At 41.4% G+C, this 22067-nt stretch overlaps 1 protein-coding gene across 11 annotated transcripts in view; it reads right to left on the bottom strand.

The window, feature by feature from the left end:
* The window catches only part of KAT5 (lysine acetyltransferase 5), a 688762-nt gene that overhangs the window by 492895 nt on the left and 173800 nt on the right, over positions 1–22067 (bottom strand). For 6 of the 11 annotated variants that reach the window (XM_085625846.1, XM_085625847.1, XM_085625849.1 and 3 more), the window contains exons 5-6: positions 17554–17622; positions 16670–16750 (exon numbers count right to left, since the gene is read on the bottom strand). In XM_085625846.1, coding sequence (XP_085481972.1) covers positions 16670–16750; positions 17554–17622 — 150 coding nt within the window. The remainder of the gene's footprint in view (positions 1–16669; positions 16751–17553; positions 17623–22067) is intronic. The other 5 variants (XM_085625848.1, XM_085625850.1, XM_085625853.1 and 2 more) reach the window with 1 other exon arrangement.

The following is a 22067-nucleotide window of genomic DNA, read 5'->3' as shown; positions in this document are numbered from 1 at the left end:
GTAGAGAGTGAGTAGTAGAGAGTGAGTAGTAGAGAGTGAGTAGTAGAGAGTGAGTAGTAGAGAGTAGTAGAGTGTGAGTGGTAGAGAGTAGTAGAGTGTGAGTGGTAGAGAGTTAGTAGAGAATGAGTAGTAGTGAGCGAGTAGTAGTGAGTGAGTAGTCGAGAGTGACTAGTCGAGATTGAGTAGTCGAGAGTGAGTAGTCGAGAGTCAGTAGTAGAGTAGTAGAGAGTGAGTAGTAGAGAGCGAGTAGTAGAGCTTAGAAGAGAGTGAGCAGTAGAGTAGTAGAGAGTGAGAGGTAGAGAGTAGTAGAGTGAGTGGTAGAGTGAGTAGTAGAGAGTGAATAGTAGTGAGTAGTAGAGAGTGAGTAGTAGAGAGTAGTAGGAAGTGAGTAGTAGAGAGTAGTCAGTCAGTGTCAGTCATTGTCAGTCAGTCAGTCAATTTCAGTCAATCAGTGTCAGTCATTGTCAGTCAGTTTCAGTCAATCAGTGTCAGTCAGTGTCAGTCAGTCAGTGTCAGTCAATCAGTGTCAGTCAATCAGTGTCAGTCAGTGTCAATCAGTCAGTGTCAGTCAGTCAGTGTCAGCTAGAGCAGCTCTGCTGACCTGGTCCTCTGGCTCTAAAGCAGCTCCGCTGACCTGGTCCTCTGGCTCTAAAGCAGCTCTGCTGACCTGGTTTCTCTGGCTCTACAGCAGGTCTGCTGACCTGGTTCTCTGACTCTAGAGCAGCTCTGCTGACCTAGTTCTTAGGCTACAGAGCAGCTCTGCTGATCTGGTTCTCTAGCTCTACAACAGCTCTGCTGACCCGGTTCTATGGCTCTAAAGCAGTTCTGATGACATGGTTCTCTGGCTCTAGAGCAGTTCTGCTGACCTGGTTCTCTCCCTCTAGAGCAGCTCTGCTGACCTGGTTCTCTCCCATTAAAGCAGCTCTACTGACCTGGTTTCTCTGGCTCTACAGCAGCTCTGCTGACCTGGTTCTCTGGCTCTAGACCAGCTCTGCTGACCTGGTTCTTAGGCTCTAGAGCAGCTCAGCTGAACTGGTTCTATGGCTCTAAAGCAGCTCTGCTGACCTGGTTCTATGGCTCTAAAGCAGCTCTGCTGACTTGGTTCTCTGGCTCTAGAGCAGGTCTGCTGGCCTGGTTCTCTGGCTCTAAAGCAGCTCTGATGACCTGGTTCTCTGGCTCTAAAGCAGCTCTGCTGGCCTGGTTCTGCGGCTCTAAAGCAGCTCTGCTGACCTGGTTCTCTGGCTCTAGAGCAGCTCTGCTGACCTGGTTTCTCTGGCTCTACAGCAGCTCTGCTGACCTGGTTCTCTGGCTCTAAAGCAGCTCTGCTGACCCGGTTCTATGGCTCTAAAGCACTTCTGCTGGCCTGGTTTCTCTGGATCTTGAGCAGCTCTGCTGACCTGGTCACTTGGCTCTAAAGCAGCTCTGCTGACCTGGTTCTCTCCCTCTAAAGCAGCTCTGCTGACCTGGTTCTCTGCCTCTAGAGCAGCTCTGCTGACCTGGTTCTCTGCCTCTAGAGCAGCTCTGCTGACCTGGTTCTCTGGCTCTAGAGCAGCTCTGCTGACCTAGTTCTTAGGCTACAGAGCAGCTCTGCTGATCTGGTTCTCTAGCTCTACAACAGCTCTGCTGACCCGGTTTTATGGCTCTAAAGCAGTTCTGCTGACATGGTTCTCTGGCTCTAGAGCAGCTCTGCTGACCTGGTTCTCTCCCTCTAGAGCAGCTCTGCTGACCTGGTTCTCTCCCACTAAAGCAGCTCTACTGACCTGGTTTCTCTGGCTCTACAGCAGCTCTGCTGACCTGGTTCTCTGGCTCTAGACCAGCTCTGCTGACCTGGTTCTTAGGCTCTAGAGCAGCTCAGCTGACCTGGTTCTATGGCTCTAAAGCAGCTCTGCTGACCTGGTTCTATGGCTCTAAAGCAGCTCTGCTGACCTGGTTCTATGGCTCTAAAGCAGCTCTGCTGACTTGGTTCTCTGGCTCTAGAGCAGGTCTGCTGGCCTGGTTCTCTGGCTCTAAAGCAGCTCGGATGACCTGGTTCTCTGGCTCTAAAGCAGCTCTGCTGGCCTGGTTCTGCGGCTCTAAAGCAGCTCTGCTGACCTGGTTCTCTGGCTCTAGAGCAGCTCTGTTGACCTGGTTTCTCTGGCTCTACAGCAGCTCTGCTGACCTGGTTCTCTGGCTCTATAACAGCTCTGCTGACCTGGTTCTCTGGCTCTAAAGCAGCTCTGCTGACCCGGTTCTATGGCTCTAAAGCACTTCTGCTGGCCTGTTTTCTCTGGATCTTGAGCAGCTCTGCTGACCTGGTCACTTGGCTCTAAAGCAGCTCTGCTGACCTGGTTCTCTCCCTCTAGAGCAGCTCTGCTGACCTGGTTCTCTGCCTCTAGAGCAGCTCTGCTGACCTGGTTCTCTGCCTCTAGAGCAGCTCTGCTGACCTGGGTTTATGGCTCTAACTCAGCTCTGCTGACCTGGTTCTATGGCTCTAAATCAGCTCTGCTGACCTGGTTCTCTCGCTCTAAAGCAGCTCTGCTGACCTGGTTCTCTCGATCGAGAGCAGCTCTGCTGACCTGGTTCTCTCGATCGAGAGCAGCTCTGCTGACCTGGTTCTCTCCCTCTAAAGCAGCTCTGCTGACCTGGTTCTCTGCCTCTAGAGCAGCTCTGCTGACCTGGTTCTCTGCCTCTAGAGCAGCTCTGCTGACCTGGTTCTACGGCTCTAAATCAGCTCTGCTGACCTGGTTCTCTGGCTCTAAAGCAGCTCTGCTGACCTGGTTCTCTGGATCAAGAGCAGCTCTGCTGACCTGGTTCTCTGGATCAAGAGCAGCTCTGCTGACCTGGTTCTCTCCCTCTAAAGCAGCTCTGCTGACCTGGTTTCTCTGGCTCTACAGCAGCTCTGCTGACCTGGTTTCTCTGGCTCTACAGCAGCTCTGCTGACCTGGCTTCTCTGGCTCTACAGCAGCTCTGCTGACCTGGGTCTCTGGTTCTAGAGCAGCTCTGCTGAACTGGGTCTCTGGTTCTAGAGCAGCTCTGCTGAACTGGGTCTCTGGTTCTAGAGCAGCTCTGCTGACCTATTTCTTAGGCTCTACAGCAGCTCTGCTGACCTGGTTCTCTGGCTCTACAACGGCTCTGCAGACCTAGTTTCTCTGGCTCTACAGTAGCTCTGCTGACATGGTTCTCTGCACTCACGATGCACGCACCCAACTTCGCAAAATTATATTTAAAAATAATATAAGTTTATTACAAGTACAAATATATTATTTTTATGAATATCTTAGATAATCTCTTGCCCTAATATGTATATTAAAGACACATACATATAATTTTGGAACATAAAATTTTGTTGCAGGAGTCGCGCACCCAGCGAGCCCCAGCACGTATATGACGTCACGCGGGACCCGCAACCGCGCAAGCATCTCGTACCGTAATCTGCGTGTTTCGCGAATGCGCGGGAGTAGGAGTTGCGGACTGGTCGCATACCAATCGCGCACATCACGTAATATTAAATGTATATGATGTAACTGAAAAACACGCAACCGTCGCACACCGTACGCAGATCCTTCACGACTTTTCTAAAATGGAGGCTAGAATGCGCGCACCCACCGTGATGAGTACGCTTTGAGAGCGAGACTACGAATTTTTTTTTTATTTTTTTAAAGAAAATAAAATAAATATATTGAAATAAAAAATGAAAACAAGAAAATGTATCAATATTTCAGTTTGAATATTTTTTTTTTCTTTTGCAATTATCAGAATATATGTTATTTAATGAATAAAAGATTTATAAATAAACAGTTAAAAAACTGTAGAAAATCAGTACAAAAAAATAGATATAAGTATCACACTTAAAAATTAGCCTTTAAAAAAACCTTAGAAATTCACTAAAAAAACATAGGTTTCAGAGACGTTATAGTTAGAAATTAGCATTTAAAAAACCTTAGAAATTCACACAAAAAAACATAGGTTTCACACATGTTATAGTTAGCTGGCCATTTCACTCGAAGAAAACCATAGAAATTCCTCAGTTATAGTTAGTTCTGCTAACTATAACTCGCGCGCCCGCAAAGCACTGCTGATGACGTCACATATTACATCATTCATGACATGGTCAGTGACATCACTGATGACATCTCAAATGACATCACTGATGACATCATCCACGTGACAATCTGATACACCTCATCATACACTAGTATAACCTTCCATCACTCACTGTAAAATACAGAGTACCATATTTGAAACCATTGACACACCACTACCAGTTACTACATACCCACTCACTGATTCCTAAGTCTACACACACAACTACCCATTCAACAACAGAATCATTTATACATGCAGTCACTAATTAATAGAACACTATCAAATGCACTTATACTCATATATAGACATTGACACATCAGCAGTCATCTTAGTCGGTTATGCAGTCATCCTACTCACTCATGAAACAAATTAATCACACTTACATTTACTCACTTACACAATTATCCAACAACACCTCATTTATTCAAACACATAGTAACTCATAGTTAATATGTTAAAAAATCACCATTACAATTATACACTCATTCATATAGTTACAATCACTGACTCTTACACATACTTATTTATATACACCAACTCTCACATACAATGCCTTTTATATTTTTACTTTGTTGAAGATGTACAACTAAAATATATTCGCTCACCAACACACAAATAAATACAGTCACCCAAACAACTGTTTACACATGCACTCTTAAACCTATATACCTAGTCAATCAACCATTCACACATCTATGCATAGAGTTACACGCACCCCACCCAACCACACACAAACTCAGTGTCCCATACAAATACTCACCCAACTAATCAATAACTAATATACACACTCATGTAGTTAGTGACCAACTGATGTAGCATAGCATGTTATACAACAGACAGTGCTGCACACATTCACATAGTTTAGTTACTAATCCTTGTATTAAGTGAGACACTTTTAATTACTCACTTAGACAGTCAGACAGCTACAAAATCCTCCATCCAAACAGTTATATATCCACTCAATCTTCAATACAGATTGGTATATATACATATATATAATACATATTTAAATTTCAAACTAAACCACATTCACTGGAGGATGTCATCAGTGATGTCATCAGTGATGTCAATTAAGATGTCATCAGTGATGTCACTGACCAGGTCATGAATGATGCAATATGTGACATCATCAGCAGTGCATTGCCGGCGCGCGAGTTATAGTTAGCAGAACTAACTATAACGGAGGAATATCTATGGTTTTGTACGAGTGAAATGGCCAGCTAACTATAACACCCCTGAAACCTATGTTTTTTTCTGTGAATATATATATATATATATATATATATATATATAATCTACTGGCGGTCGCCAGTAGATAGTTATAGTTAGGACCGTGTTTCCATAGGAAATCTGAAAATTCTATTTTGAATAACTTTGGCGCCGGTTGACGAATCCTCGCGAAATTTTCAAAACTAATGGGGCGCTCCGCTCAGCTCCTACCCTGAAAGTCTCGGGGTGATTCGTCAAGCGGGGGCTGGGAAAAAAGGGGGGTCCATAAACGTGTTTACCCCATGCATTTCCCATAGGACATTTAGTCGAAGGTACAGCCCAAACGGCTGAACAGAATTACTTGATATTTGGCAAAGAGGTAGTCCTCAGGTCAGGCATGTGCCTTTTGCATATATGGTGTCACCAAATGTCCGCGAGCGCAATTCTGATTGGGGGTTAGATGTCAGTCAACATTCGAATCGGTCGAAATCAGGAAGTGTCGGATGCCATTTTGTGTGTGACAGAGAAAAATAAAGGTGGAGAACGTGAAAAGGGGGCAGGGTAGAGAGTTCCTGACCCCCTAGCCTTTGTCAGGGGGTCCCTGAAGGACCCCGAAGGGTAAAAAAAACATTTTATTTGTTTTAAAAAAAATCGCGGGGTGCACGGTGAAAAACCCTTTAAAAAAAAAAAAACATTTTAAACTGTTTATAAGTTTATAGAAGATATTAACTATGCTGTTCAACTTTATCCAAATAAAAAAAAAAAAAGAGCTGAGCCATTTCATATTACAGGATACAGTCAATCTATAACTATATACATAGGTAGTTTATTGTAAAATAAATATATAAAAAATATAATAATACATACATAAATTAGCATTTAAAAAACCTTACAAATTCACAAAAAATAACATAGGTTTCACACACGTTATAGTAAGAAATTAGCATTTAAAAAACCTTGCAAATTCACTTAAAAAAACCATAGGTTTCACACACGTGTTATAGTTGGGAATTAGCATTTAAAAAACCTTGCAAATTCACTGAAAAAACCATAGGTTTCACACATGTTATAGTTAGCTGGACATTTCACTCGTAAAAAACCATTGAAATTCCCCCGTTATAGTTAGTTCAGCTAAATATAACTTGCGCGACCGCAATCCACTGCTGATGACGTCACATATTACATCACTGATGACATCATCCAGTGAATATGTGTCTTTCTGAAAAATAAATATTTTTTATATATGTATATCTAAAGGTTAATGGAAGAATAAATGGGTAAATAAGTGTCTAAATGGATGTTTTTTTTGTGAAATGAATTGTATAACCGACTTATTAACAGTATCTTAGTGAATACAGTGATGTAATATGTGACGTCATCAGCAGTGGATTGCGGTCGCGCGAGTTATATTTAGCTGAACTAACTATAACGGGGGAATTTCAATGTTTTTTTACGAGTGAAATGTCCAGCTAACTATAACATGTGTGAAACCTATGGTTTTTTAAGTGAATATATATATATATATTTGCAAGCACTCTTACACTCCGCGATTCTGCCGCCAGCCACGGAAAAAGAGCACGGACCACAGTTCTTGAAGATCGAAGATTTTTAATGTCCTTAAGTTACATCCTAGTAGCAGCCATTACGCGTTTCGTCCCTGCTCGGGGACTTGATCACATGACGCTGAATCACCAGTAGAATTGCACTTTTAAAGGGGGTAGGGCTACGTGAGTTTCAACCATTTTTTTCATTTTAAAAACATTTGAAACTTTACTCACTATCTATTACATACATCAATGTCCAAGTCCTTAACATTTCATTACTTTCGAGTTAAAAAACGAATTTAATAACATTTTAAATATCGGAATCCGCAATCTGATGATCATCGTATCATGTTTAAAAAGAAGATAAAATCTTCAGAATAAATATATAAATATATATAAATATGTAAACATGTAACGATAAAATCTTATATAAATACCTAATATACATAGACATTCAGACACATAAAAGCGAATAAATATATGCATAAATATATAGTATAAATACGTGAATATTAAGAATTCCAAATGTACATCTCAATTTAAAATTCAGTATTGCAGTTCATTTAGTCTAACATGCCCCTGTTAACTAATAGAGTTGGCATAGTGGGAGCCACGGTAATTTATGTTAGATGGTCCATAACTCGAAAGGCTGAAAGAAGTAAATAAAAGGAAGGACCGATGAGATTGCCACTTGTAGAGTTATCCCCAAAATGTTTGGTCACATAGGAATAATTTTTGTTACTATTTATTTAATTTTACAATTATTTTTTGGTTTTTTATATAATTTTGGTATCTACTTAGATATTGATGTTGACGTGCTAAAAAGTGCTTAAATTGCAAAATTCTAAAAAAGTGACTAGTGATAAGTGAATATAAGTAAAAATATGTAAAAAATGTGTATTTAATAATAAAATTATCTTATATAAAAGACAGAGACCTGGAAGAGGAAATAAGCAGCTTATAAAGATATAAGTAGCATCATAGTCACTAAATTTGTGACAGATATATATATAGTGACTAGTTATTATGGTTTGAAAATAAATTGAATTGAAATACAGGTCTACAAGGAATCTTCTTTCAAACCTTGTAATTGCTATAGATTCATCATATATTAAGGAACATCAGGGAACTGTCGTAATTTAGGTACAAATATGTGTATATGAATTTTAACATAACTGGATGTACAAGTTTACAGGCTAGCATGAAGCTCCTCCGAGCTATTCAATCCGTGTGGATATTTACTGTCTAGATTGAGAATGTAATACATTTCCAAAACCCTAAGAGATTTTTCACGGTCACCCCCTCTTTTATTTTTTGGCACAGAGTCAATGAGAAAGTAACTTAAATCCTTAGGGTTACCATCATGGAATTCTTGGAAGTGACGTGCCACTGGGTATGCCTGATCGTGGTTCTTAATGGCACGTATATGTTGTAATATTCTCTTGTGACCTGGGAGAATGGTACTCCCAATGTACCTTAGTTTACATGTACATTCCAACACGTAAATTACATGGTCGGATTTGCAGTTCAATGATTTGGTAATTGCCCTGTTGGGTCCCCGGAAGGGTGTGGTGTAATTGGTGGTGGAGATTCCATATTCACAGGCCTTGCAGATCCTGCATTTGAGGAATCCCCGCCGTTGGGAAAGCCAAGAGCCCTTGATTTCCACCCCACATGGATCATTGTCTACCAACATATCTTTCATGGACACTCCTCGTCTGTAAGTGATAGTTGGTCTTTTAGGGATTTTATTACCAATTATTGGGTCCTGTTTAATGAGGTACCAGTTCCTGTTAAGTATTTTCCTTACTGCCCCTTCTTGTCTGTTAAATTGAAAGATGAATCTAAAGTTATCAGGTGTTTCTGTGTCAGGGGTTTCAAGTTTGGTTGTGGGACAAATCAGAGTATCCCTGTTGACCTGGTTGCATTTCATTAGGGCTGTGTTTAGGCATTTAATGCTGTAACCTCTCATTTTGAAACGGTTGATGCATTCCTGATGTGCTGCCTTCAGGGATCCTTCATCACTACAGATACGTTTTATCCGTAGCAATTCCCCATAGGGAATGCTATGAATAAGGTGTTTGGGGTGGGAACTGTTAGCATGCAGGATAGAGTTACCTGCTGTTGGTTTTCTGTGTAGTTTCGTTTGCATCTTCCCTTGCTCTATGTATACCTCCACATCCAAAAATATTATACCCTTTCTACTGATGGTGGAGGTAAATTCTAGGTTGAGGTCATTGATGTTAAGTTTGTTAATGAAATCCCTAGCGCCCTGTTCTGATCCCTTCCACACCACAAACAGGTCATCAATGAACCTGTACCAACATTGAATATTACATTCAAAAATGTCCCGATATTTGGTCATGAGTACAAGCTCCTCCCACCAGCCCATGTGTAAACATGCATAGCTGGGGGAGAAGCTTGCACCCATCGCCACCCCACGTAATTGTTGGAATAGTGCATCCTGAAACATAAAAATGTTGTTAGTCAGACATAGTTCAACCATGTTCATCAACATCTGATTGTGCTCAGCGTAGAAAGTTCCTCTTCTTGCCAGAAAATATTTCAGAGCTCTTAATCCATCATTATGTCTGATTGATGTATATAGTGAGGTTACATCTAGCGCAATCAAAAGGTAATCATCTTGCCATTCAAAGTCTTTTATTTTCATTAAAAAGTCACCTGTGTCTTTAATATACGATGTCAGGTTTTGAACAAAGTCCTGTAGGAAAAAATCCACGTATCTGGAGGTTTTTTCAAAGATACTATTGCGAGCAGAAATTATCGGTCTTCCTGGCGGGTTGATTTTGTCTTTGTGAATTTTGGGAATGAAGTATATAATAGGTATAACTGGTTTTTGAGTCAACAAATATTTATACTCCTCAGATGTTAACAGTCCCATTTCTCGCCAGGCCATTAGTTTAACTTGGTATGTTGAATTAATAGAACTCCACGTGGCTCTATTACTCGTCGCATAACAGGATTTGTCATTAAGGTGGTTCATGGCTTCTTTCAGGTAGTTTTCTCTTTTTAATAACACCACGTTACCACCCTTGTCAGCATTGCGAATTACTATTTCCTTGTTGTTTTTTATTTTAGTAATTAGCTGATGATATTGTAATTCTTTGATGTTTTTGTTTCTTGTTTGCCTAGTCTTGCTGGTTATTTTGTTGAGGTTCTTTAGATCAGCTATAACCTGTTCCTGAAAGCTATCAATAGTATCTTTGATTGTAATAGGGTAGAATTTTGATGGTGGCTTGAAGGGGGTTAGACATTTGCCCGCCCCCTTTGCGGTTTGTTGAGATTGACTGGTTGACGAGGTTTGACTTGATGGATCATTGTCATGTTGTAAATCGTACATAATATCAACTAGCTCTTGTGTGTTCAATGTCTTTTCATTACCCTCAAGCAGTTGTGATGTTGAGGTTGAAGCAATCGGAGCTGCCACCGCCACTTGCTTGTTAGATTGAGCATGGAATTTCATTAGCTTCAGTTTCCTGACGCTTTTGTAAATGTCTATGCGTGATTTGGCGTAGTTAAAAGAGCTTTCAGGGCAGAATGAGAGTCCTAGGGCCAGTAATTGAATTTCCGCCCTGTTTAGAGTAAGGTCCGTTAAATTGATAACCGTTGTTTCATCGGTTTCAGTTAGGTTTGGGTATTCTATTTCTTCCAATACCTCTTCGGTTGCTTCTTCTGTTGTTTTTTGCTTGTTCCTTCTCCGGTTGGCTTTTCTTCTCTCATTTCGTTTTTTGTTTTTCCTCGATTTCCGCTGATCGGCTGTTTCCGTGGTCTTAGTGATTGTAGGCGTTCCAAGCATAAAAAATCGACCTCATCGGTAAGTGAGTGTCTGCGGGGGTCTGCCCGTGATTTGTTGCGTGCCCCAGTGTCAGAGTCACTTTCCACTGCTGAACTGCCTCCTGATGCCGAGGTTAGATCTTGCTCTTGATTGTCATAGTTGTTCCGTTGTTTACCACTGGAGTTATCAGCCTTAAGCGCATCGTATTTTCGCGCGAACGTGAAGATTCTTCCCTGTTCATAGTCACAGCGATCTCTGTGAAACTTGAATGTTTTCCGCTCTCTTATTATTGCTTCTTCCTTTTTGAGACGTTTTTTCATGTCACTTATAATTTTCTCAGCCTCCTCCTTTTGATCCATAGAGTCAATTTCTTTAGTTAGATTGTCAATCTCTACTGCTAGTTTAGCGCAGTCTTTTTCCGCATATTTCACCAGTATATATAATAACTTCCTGGATGATTCAAGGTTGGTCTCGGCCCATTCACGCATCATGTCCCGATCTGGAGCTTCGTAACTTGGGGCGATTAGAATTCTCAAACCACGGGGTACTCTCCCCACATCAATGTACCTTTGAAGAGACTTAGCCTCCCACCAGCGTTTTTGTTCTGTCCTTGATAGTTTTTCTAGTTGCTTGCATTTTTCCTTGAGCCCAGCATTCGCACCCAGTGTTGTTGCATTCTGGGTAGTTGAGTTTTGTGCCGGTCCCGGCTCATCACTGAACATCGAAGCTGCTGCTTCCTCTCGTTCTCTGTAAGCGTCTGCTGCTGACATGTTGGTCTGGATGTATAAACGTTTAAGGGTGTATTGAAAATGTCACTCTGCGAGTGTTACGATCACTGGAAGTTGTACGATTTAAGGTAGGTTTCTGGCTGACAACACCGTGTCAGGCAAATCGTTTGCTTTCAGCTTAAGATTACCCCACACCCAACTTGGAGCTTTGATATGCCGGGGCTTCGTGTTACCCCCCTCCCTGCAAAACCAAAGAGGCACCGCGCTGGCCGCGTCCTCCGACGTAACCCTCGCTTACCTCAGTGCTTCGCGGAGGGTGTTCCACTTGCGTCCGTTTGTTTGCTCCGTTGGGGGACTCAGTAGCCGATAATCCTATCGGATTTGTTGAAACGTCCGTTGCCAGGCGAAGACTCCTTTGAGGCTGAAAAGTCCGTTTGGTGGAGGGGTCCGTGTAACGACAGGAGGGGTCAAAACCTGCCGATAATATTTGCAAGCACTCTTACACTCCGCGATTCTGCCGCCAGCCACGGAAAAAGAGCACGGACCACAGTTCTTGAAGATCGAAGATTTTTAATGTCCTTAAGTTACATCCTAGTAGCAGCCATTACGCGTTTCGTCCCTGCTCGGGGACTTGATCACATGACGCTGAATCACCAGTAGAATTGCACTTTTAAAGGGGGTAGGGCTACGTGAGTTTCAACCATTTTTTTCATTTTAAAAACATTTGAAACTTTACTCACTATCTATTACATACATCAATGTCCAAGTCCTTAACATTTCATTACTTTCGAGTTAAAAAACGAATTTAATAACATTTTAAATATCGGAATCCGCAATCTGATGATCATCGTATCATGTTTAAAAAGAAGATAAAATCTTCAGAATAAATATATAAATATATATAAATATGTAAACATGTAACGATAAAATCTTATATAAATACCTAATATACATAGACATTCAGACACATAAAAGCGAATAAATATATGCATAAATATATAGTATAAATACGTGAATATGAATATATATATATATATATATTACCTACTGGCGGTCGCCAGTAGGTAGTTATAGTTAGGACCACGTTTCCATAGGAAATCCGCAACATTCTATTTTGAATAACTTTGGCGCCGGTCGACGAATCCTTGCGAATTTTTCAAAATTGGTGGGGCGCTACGCTCCGCTCCTACCCTGAAAGTCTCGTGGGGATTCGTCAAGCGGGGGCTGAGATAAAAGGGGGGTCCCAAAACGCGTTTTTCCCATGTATTTTTTTATAGGACCTTTAGACAGGGCTACAGCCCGAACGGCTGAACAGAATTACTAGAAATTTGGCAGAGAGGTAGTCCTCAGGTCAAGGAAGTGCCTTTTGTAGGTTTGGTGTAAATCTGTTCAGTAGATTCTGCGAAAATAGCCTTTAAATCAATATATATATCTGAGCCAGCTTACGGTGCGCTTACGGTACGCTTACCGTACGCGTACGGTGGCGTGCGCGAGCGCGATTCTGATTGGCTCTTAGATCTTAGTAAACATTCGAATCGGCCGAAACCAGGAAGCGGCGGCTGCCATTTTCTCTCTCGCACTGAGAGTCATGTTTAAAATATAAAGCACAAAAACATGTAAAGGGGCTGTTTAGACAGCTCCCACAAACATAGCCATGTTGAGGGAGTCCCCAAAGATCCCCCAAGGCCAAAAACGGAATTTTTATTTTTCCGCTAATTTCGCCGATTACGCTTACCGTACGAGTACGGTAAAAAAATTATAAAAAAAAAAAAATGATCCACACTTTCCCCACCCCGTGTGCAATTGGTGCCCGAAAGTGCACCAATTGCGCATGGCTTAATAGATTTGACATAAACTAAAATAGTAAAAAAAAAAAATTAATCAAAAAATAAAGTATCCACACTCTCTCCACCCCGTGTGCAAATGGTGCACGAAGGGCACAATTTGTGCATGGTTGCTAACATATACGAAAAATTAAAATATTACCTTTCGAAACGAAGTGCATCATATGTCCTCCATGTGCGCACGGTGCGCGAAGCGCATCGTGCGTACATGGCCCATCTAGCGTAACGTGGGCACGCGGTGCACGTAGCGCACCACGTGCCCACCGTGCGTGCACGGCACTAACTGCGTAAAGTGGGCGCGCGGTGCGCAAAGCGCACCGCGTGCTCACTGTGCGCGCACGGAACGAACTGCGTTAAGTGGGCGCGCATGCCACGAATGGCGTAAAGTAACTTAGCATTTAAAAAACAGTACAAATTTACTGAAAAAACCATAGGTTTCACACATGTTATAGTTAGGAATTAGCATTTAAAAAACCTTGCAAATTCACTGAAAAAACCATAGGTTTCACACATGTTATAGTTAGCGGAAATTTTACTGATAAAAAACCAATGAAATTCCCCTGTTATAGTTAGTGCAGGCAACTATAACTCACGCGACCGCAATCTTCTGCTGATGACATATATGTCTTTATGAAAAAAAAATATTTGTAATATATGTATAGCTAAAAATGTATGGAAGAAGACATGGGCAAATAAGTGTCTAAATACAGTATTAGCATCAGCAGAGGATTGCGGTCGCGTCAGTTATAGTTGCCTGCACTAACTATAACAGGGGAATTTCATTGGTTTTTTATCAGTAAAATTTCCGCTAACTATAACATGTGTGAAACCTATGGTTTTTTCAGTGATATATATATATATATATATATATATACACACACACACACACACACACACACACACACACACAACCTAATAAAGGCAAGTGCTTTGCCTACTAAGTCTAGAGTGGCCTGGCCCACGTCCAAAGACAGGTAAACCACTACAGAACGCCCTGAAAGATACACCACACTTATCACCTAAAACTCCTCAGAGTCAGGGGAAACATGCAAGCTATGAGCAAAATGAAATGGAAGTGAAAATGAAATGCGAGTTATACTGGGGGAAGCCTCCAAAAGCGAATGCATGACAGTACTACTAAGAAATCAAACTATGGTGCAGCTGAGGTGGAAGGGTTCACACATTAAAGAAACCACCCTGTAGTAATAGCCCCATCAATCTCTCAATATGAAGACTGTAAATGACACAGAGACATAAACTAACGCAAGGGTGTCACCACCTCACCGGAAGGATATGGTACCCTGAAACGAGCAGGGAAGGCGTTTGGCAATATCCTGATGCAAAATTTAACAAGTCAACACTTACCCTACATCACGCACGTACTGCGCCGGAACCCAGCTGCATTTGGGCAGATCCGCAACAAAAGGGGCCTGATGGAAGTAGGGAGGGAGCAGGAACAGGGAAAGCGTACGCATGCACATATGCTGTCCACGCACGGACATCTCAATGGAGACAGGGAAGGAACGAGCAAGAGGGAAAGCGAAAGTGTCCACGTGTGGGAACGAAGCGAAAGCGCGCATTGTGGTAACGCTGCAAGCCTTACGCATGCACATCGGCTGTCTGGGCCGAAGTGCAAGCAGACACCGTGAGCGTGCACATCGCCTGTCCGGAGAAAAGTGCACATCTCCTGTAGCACTTCCAAACGAAAGTCGACAACAATAGATCTCGCTAGCGACAGCGCATTGCGCTGCGTCGCTAGGCGAGACCTAAAAACAAAACCTGGTCAATAAGAAGCATTCATAATTACTAAGCGGCTCTAGAAGATATGGCTCAGGGGATTGTAGTTTTCAGAATGATAAATTTACGGACACTAGGTTTCCTCAAATCACACTCTTCCCTGTCTATTTTCCTCTGACTATAAAAGGTCTCCCTAAACCAGTCCAGATCTTTCTTCTTCACTGCATCTGGGTTGGAAAATAGATCAGCTCATCCTAGCCTCACAAGGCAACTCTTTATGTGAATAAGCCACAAAATGTGATGGGCGTAGTCGAGGGCCATACACTCCTTCAGGATCAGTTTGCTTAGGATTCAGCCAAAGCTGCAACTGTAATGTCAGGGGGCGAAGGGCCAACAGATCAGACAGATAGGACACCCCCAGTTCTTCGTGAACCACCATGTTTGAGGTTCCCTGGGGAACATATAAAAGACCTTTCAAGAAATTGTTCTCAGCCACTTGTAGTTTGTCCATGGTGACGTCGCCCCATATTTCACTACCATAGGAAACTTTAGTGACACATTTTGCCTGATATATCTGCAGGAGTGCTGCAATCTGTATCCTTGTAAGATCTTTTCTTTGAATGAAGTGATAGTAGATGGATAGTGTAACATGATCTTTTTTTCTTGTTCCAAAGACGTACTAATACAGTTTTGCACATATTTGAGTAATTTACAGTAGTCCAGTTTGAGGCAGTGATTACCCTCATAAGATCTTTTCTTTGGGGCTTGTGTTAGTAGATCTAGTGTGTCAATTGCCTTTCTCTCTTCAGTAGCATGTTCAATGACTTCTTAAATCTTTGCTGCAAAGGAGCAGAAGCTCTGTGGTACAACTCTAACGATCCTTCTGGTGTACACTTGGAAGGACCTATTTAGAACAATTGTAAGCAATCCTAAAGTAATAATTCTATTCACTGGTGGACTGTGCAGGAGATCTCCAAACAGAAAGATGTTTGGCCGGAGCCTACTTCATGGTCAATGCTCAGCATAAAGGTAATTGTAAATCTAGTTAGAAACACAAACTTAGTTTATTTTCTGGGGATCTAGAAAATTTGTTTTCATCCTTTTTCTTCCCTTTGTAAAAGAAGAGCAAGGACAACCCTTGAGCCCCTCTCCCAATTTGATGCTCATATTTTCATATCAGAGTTTGAGGTTTAGACCCCACACAAGATGAATAGTGAAGCATCATGAGCATTCACTGACACTTCAATTCTATAACCACACTGCTTGGAAAAACTTTCTATAGCACTGAAAACAAAAAAATGCAAGTCAAACTTGAGGCAACACCGTCCTCACTCCATCACTGTTTGGCCAACTTATTTAATGTCAGTATCAACCATGCAAAAACTTGAACCTGTCCTTTAAACAGCAAGAACAATGAATGTTGAACAGATAATGATTATTCACTATGGCCACAGTTTTCTGGCCTTCTCAATGAATCCAGGTAAAAATGTTCACAGCACCCTTAATCTATAAAACTCAAAAGCTGAGAAATTGGACAGGAATAGAGAACAAAACCTTAACTTTCTGAGCTGGAGCAACAGGGCAAATACAAAACCTTAGATCTGCTAAATGAGAGATTAAAGGTTAGTAGATGACAAAAATGTCATCCTCCAAAGGTTCTAGCTGGGGTTCTGTAATCTGACTTGCTAAACCAGACAGCAGGCATAGAATCCCACCAACCCAAATGCCCATCGCTGGAGCACTCACCTGCGGGAAGATAGAGGCTGGAGCTGTCTCTGGTGGAGCTAGCACAGGGGTGGCAGGTGACACAACTTCTACTTTCCGCTTCTATAAAAACAAGTGAGGGACAAATGACATTCAAAATCATTCAAGAAACGAAGAAGCAATAACATTTCCTTCAACTAGCAACCCCCACCCATAAACCTACACTGGTAACAAAAGGCATCTGCTGGAGACACGTGTTTGTTTGTCAATTCCAAAACCAATAGTAGCAGGAGAGTCCAATACCTCTGATTCAAGTCCTCACAGAGCACGGCAAGTGTTTGACAGAACTGCACCCAAGTACTCCATACATTGTTGATTGAACCATTGAACCAGGGACCCATCCACAATGTCCCACTATGAAGATCCCTTGAAAGGCTGTACATTATCATTTGGAATCTACTATTTAATAACTGGCTCAGTTGAGGAAACCAATTTCACTCAGTGGAGCAAAACTTTGGCTGCAGCCAGTGGATTTGGAAGAAGTAATAAGGTGCTGCTAAAAAGCATGACCCAAACATATTAACATGCGGCATACGTGCAGCAAGATTCTTAGGAAGTAAGCAGTTGCAAAATTCTTGCTACACAATAAGGAATCGGCACTTATAGTTACAAACAACATATGGAGTCTTAACATTTAAAAATACTGATACAAACAGGTGTGTCTATCAAAACCAACAGTTCAGTAGTGGTGGCTTCATGCCTTTTTGGTGAATGTGTTTGCCCGTATCTCCCTGAAAGGCCCATTAACACAAGAAAAGGTTTCTCCATTTATCACGTACTCAATACACCCCCATTAATACCACCTTCAACATTGCCCACCTCTCCCACCCACCTCTTGTGCCTTAAAGTGGAAAGGAAACCTGTACCGGAACGGGAAGGGTTTTGCCGCTGGATGGAGCTGAGGCTGGCTGGAGAGACAGATCCAAATTCTTCCTCTGAATGGGAATAAAAGATTAAGGTTGCTGGCAAGGGTACGATGGATCAAAACACAGTCAGCCCTCCCCAGCACACCCTGCAAGGCAGACTTTGAATTAGGTGGATGCCCAAGACCACAAAATATTTATTGGGCCTAAACAGAATGATTTAATGGGCTACACCTTTACCACCATGACCAAAAAAATCTGAATTTCAACCCACAAAGTATATCCAGCCAGCGGCAACAGGAGAGCTGACAAATGAATAAACAACACCTCTAGGACCCATGACATTATGGGATGGTTCTCAAAAACACGTCTTTAACCCGCAGCTATAAGACCTTGTAATCAATAAGCATGTCTTCTAATAAGTAAGAGTTGACATATGTTTAGAAAACCATGTCCAAATACTTGTAATCAAATTTTACAATCTATGTATTTAAGTATCCAGTAACTACATGATTGGTGGATGGGTTCGCATACGAAAAGACTGTTTTTCAATACAAAACATTACTCGGAAGAAATGCCACTTACTTTTAACAATAGATTCCAGTCTCCAAATGCAGAAAGTTAGATTATTTTACAAAGAAAGGAATTTAGGGGGCTGTTTATCCACTACCCTTAGAAGAAAACTTTTTTCTCCAACACAAATTGTGCACTTGGATCCAAGATGAGGTACAGGGAAGTTAGCCACTCTCACCATGCTCTGAACCATGGAACAAAATGTATACATACATTTTTTGTTTGGAGGCAAGCATGTCTCCCTCACCTGCAAAAGCATGAGAGGATAAGCAGTATTTTTAAATCTAGAGAAAAAAGTTCATAATATGAATGTGGCAAAGATCCTTCCCAGTGAGTCAACACAGAGATGCACATGAAGAAAGGCCTGTAGAAAATACAATCTGTAGATTTAAACCAACATCAGCTAGTCAAAGGGTTATAAAATCTGCCCACCCTTGAAGGTAATTCACGTTTTCCAAGTGACCTGAGCAAATGGGCCGAGGAGTACTGTGGGCTGAGCTTATAATGTCCTACACAACATACATTTTTAAAAGAAATGGAGGGGCATAAGTATTTAAAAATGTATTAATTACTTGGGAGATTTCTTAGGCAGTGATGAATCTTCTCACCACCAAGGGCCTGAGGGGACCTCAGGGCATCAGACGGAGTTGTGGCAATCAATGACATTTGGTTTCGGTATGAATAGATAACAGTTATGCATTGATTAGTATTTATTCAAGCATCAGCAGCCCCTTGATACAGTTTAGTTTTGAAGATCATGAGGGCTTTTCTTGTTGAAACCTTATGTTCAGATTGTTTCAGGCATTTGCATAGAGTATTGCCAGTGTTCTACAGTCAAATCACTTGAAATTAACACATTAGTTTGTAGTCTACGGTTGATTTCGGATTCTAGATGGGTATAAAACTCTTGTTAGTTTATTCACACATGTTGGGCTCCTATTCTAGAGTCCTTCTCCCTCTTCACTCCTCTGTTACTGCATTGGTGTTGAAAGGTGGGCCAGAATATTTTTTTTTTATGGGAACCATACTTAAAATAAAATTATATATGGGTATAAAGTGAATAACAGACGTTTTTCAGCTCAGGGTTCTTAGTGACATTATGGACAACTTGTGATTCATTCTTGTTGTCTATATAATGTCCTTCAGAAACACTCATAGAAAAATATCCCTGTTATTTACTGTTGCTCATCCACAATTCTATATATCTCCCAAGTGAACCATCTTGGAATAAGAAAATCTGCAATGCTCTGGTTTCAATCTTTCCTTAACTGATTGTCATCAAACTGCACATTTACTGCCTTCTCTGTGTTTAAATATCTTACATGTGCGTGCTCTACTGTTAGACCTATTCTTTTTAATATTTAAACTACTACCCTCAAAGTCTTGGTCAGATCATTTGGATTTTTCACTATTTATACTCAGATGACACTTAAGGGGTATGTTACCAACCTTGTAAGCATCTATTTGTACCGTGAGGTGCTGCAGATTCACCTGGCATGCACATTCCTGCCATCTAGAGCTGGGCTAGGACTTTACAACTTGTTTTTCTCAAATAAGTCTGACGTGAGGTTGAGACGACGACTCCTCTACGAGTGAATGCGCGTGTCAAAGGCTCCATTGGTAGATTGTTCTTTTTTTCCCCGCCATTACGGTGAGTGAGGATAGAGCTAGTGAAGATATAGAAAAGATCAAGCATTATATGTGTAAGGCTGAAATATATGTACATACCAGGCTTCGCCAACGAGTAGCTTGTGAGCTACTGGTAGCTCAAGCTACTTGTAAGTAGCTCTCCGGTGTGTAGCCCAGTGAACTAAATTACAAACTTCTGGCTTGGTTGAATATATGAATATTGAAATGGAAAAGTGTGTATTTGAAACAAAAATGTGTGTATTTCCAGAATTCTTAAGCTGATGTTTAGATAAAAAATGAATGACTTTCTAAACTGTATTTCAAGCTGATATTTGAGTGATAATAAAACAGTGTTGGGGAGACTAATAATAATATTAGGTTGGTGCTAAGGGCACATCAGCCATAGCCTTTGTGTATTACCCATGAAGAGGAATTCTACATTGACAAAACTTTTTTTTAACATAGCAGGCAACTGTGCCTGATGCACTGAGTTAATCACAGCTAGTAATCTTGCACATGGTAGCCACGAATGTGATTGTGTATGATGTGATTAGTACTACAGCTCTAAAGATATTCGTAGCTCAGGAGGATTTTTATTGATCATAAATAGCTCTTTTTACATAAATGGTTGGAGACCGCTGGCATATACAATATATTATACATGAAGTCTGACACCAGCGAATGCCTGCCAGGGAGGCAAGAGGGCACGTGAATCTGCAGCACTACACACTACAAATAGATGCTTACAAGATAAGTAACATACTCCACTTGTAGCATGTGCTAGCTGCAGATAAATATGCTATGCACAGACTGTAAAGCTGTTTTCCTCTGACTGTAGCTTTAGACATCAGATGATGCAGCTGCCTGGAATAGGCTGCATAGAACTGTTTGACCAACAAAAGCTTGCTGTCCTGCTTGGACATCTACAGAATAGTGATTATTAAATGAGTGCAGACTTGTCAATGTACCTGTCTGGCTAATGTCAGCTAGAAGAAAGTTACCTCGAAAGGCCACAGAAGTACCTTTCTTTCTGGTAGAATGTGCTCTTGGAACTGTTGGTAATGTTTGTTTGGCTTAAATGTAACATATATGTATGTATTTGACTATCGATCCCACAATACCTGCTTTGGGCATTGCGCTTTTCTTTCTAGGGTATGAGAAAGCAATGAACAGCTTAGTCCTATCAATGTAATACATTAGTGCTCTTTTAACATCGAATGCATGAAGTGCTCTTTCTGCAACTGCCTCTGGTTTTGGGAAAAGGACAGGTAGATTGTGTCTCAATTAAGTGAAAAGGTGAGGAAACTTTTGGAAGAAACTCTGGGTTTGTCCGTAGTCACACCTTAACCTGGAAATCTGAAAGTAAGGTTCTTCTAATTCAAGAGCAAGCATTTCACTATCCCTTCTTGGCGATGTGATAGCCATCAGGAAATTAACCATAAATGACAGGAACTGGAATTTGACAGGAAAGTAATGGTCCAAAAGGTGTGGACATTAGTTTAGCAAATACAGCATTTAGGTTTTACTATGGGAACGGCGGTGCTCTTGGGGGAATTAGTCTTTTTAAACCTTCGATAAAAGCCTCAATGACCGGTATGTGGAATTGGGACAGATGCTTACGATTTTGCAGATATGCTGCAATTGCCGCAAGGTGCACTTGAATGGAAGTGTATGCTAATCATGATTTTTGTAAGCGTAACAATTAGCATACTATCTGTTGTACTGTCGGAGAGAAAGGGTCTATGTGCTGGGCTATACAGCAATGGAAAAACCATTTCCACTTAGCTGCATAGCCAGCCTTAATGGTTGGGCGTCTTGCCTCTCTGAAAATGTCCATACAGTCTGGAGGGAGCTGTTGGTATCCAAACTCTATGACTTCAGGAGCCAAAATGCAAGACTGAGTTGTTTGGAGTTAGGATGCTTGACCTTGCCCTTGGTGAGAGTAAGAAGATGGTAGTTAGGAAGCTTCTTATGAGCTACTAGGGACAACTCCAAAAGTGTTGTGTACCATGGTTGTCATTCCCAGGTAGGAGCTACTAAGATCATCTTGAGAGATGTCTTCTTGAGAGTTTCTTGACAAGATAAGAAATTAGTGTGAGATGCATAAAAGCGTAGGAAAAATAACCCTGACCAATTCATCCACAGTGCATTTACTATGGAATGTGGTACCTGGAGGCTTTAGCTTTGGCATTTCGCGTTTTTTGTGATGGCAAACTGGTCCACATCAGGTATCCCTTAAAGCTAGAAGTCATGATGAAGGACTCAGGGGCGGACTTCCCACTCGAGGACAAGTTACTAGGTACTGTTTAGCAGGT

The sequence above is a fragment of the Triturus cristatus genome, chromosome 9 (assembly GCF_964204655.1).
Source record: "Triturus cristatus chromosome 9, aTriCri1.1, whole genome shotgun sequence".
Lineage (NCBI taxonomy): Eukaryota > Metazoa > Chordata > Amphibia > Caudata > Salamandridae > Triturus > Triturus cristatus.
Note: the sequence above shows the minus strand (reverse complement) of the source record. Positions and strands in the feature narration are given on the sequence as shown.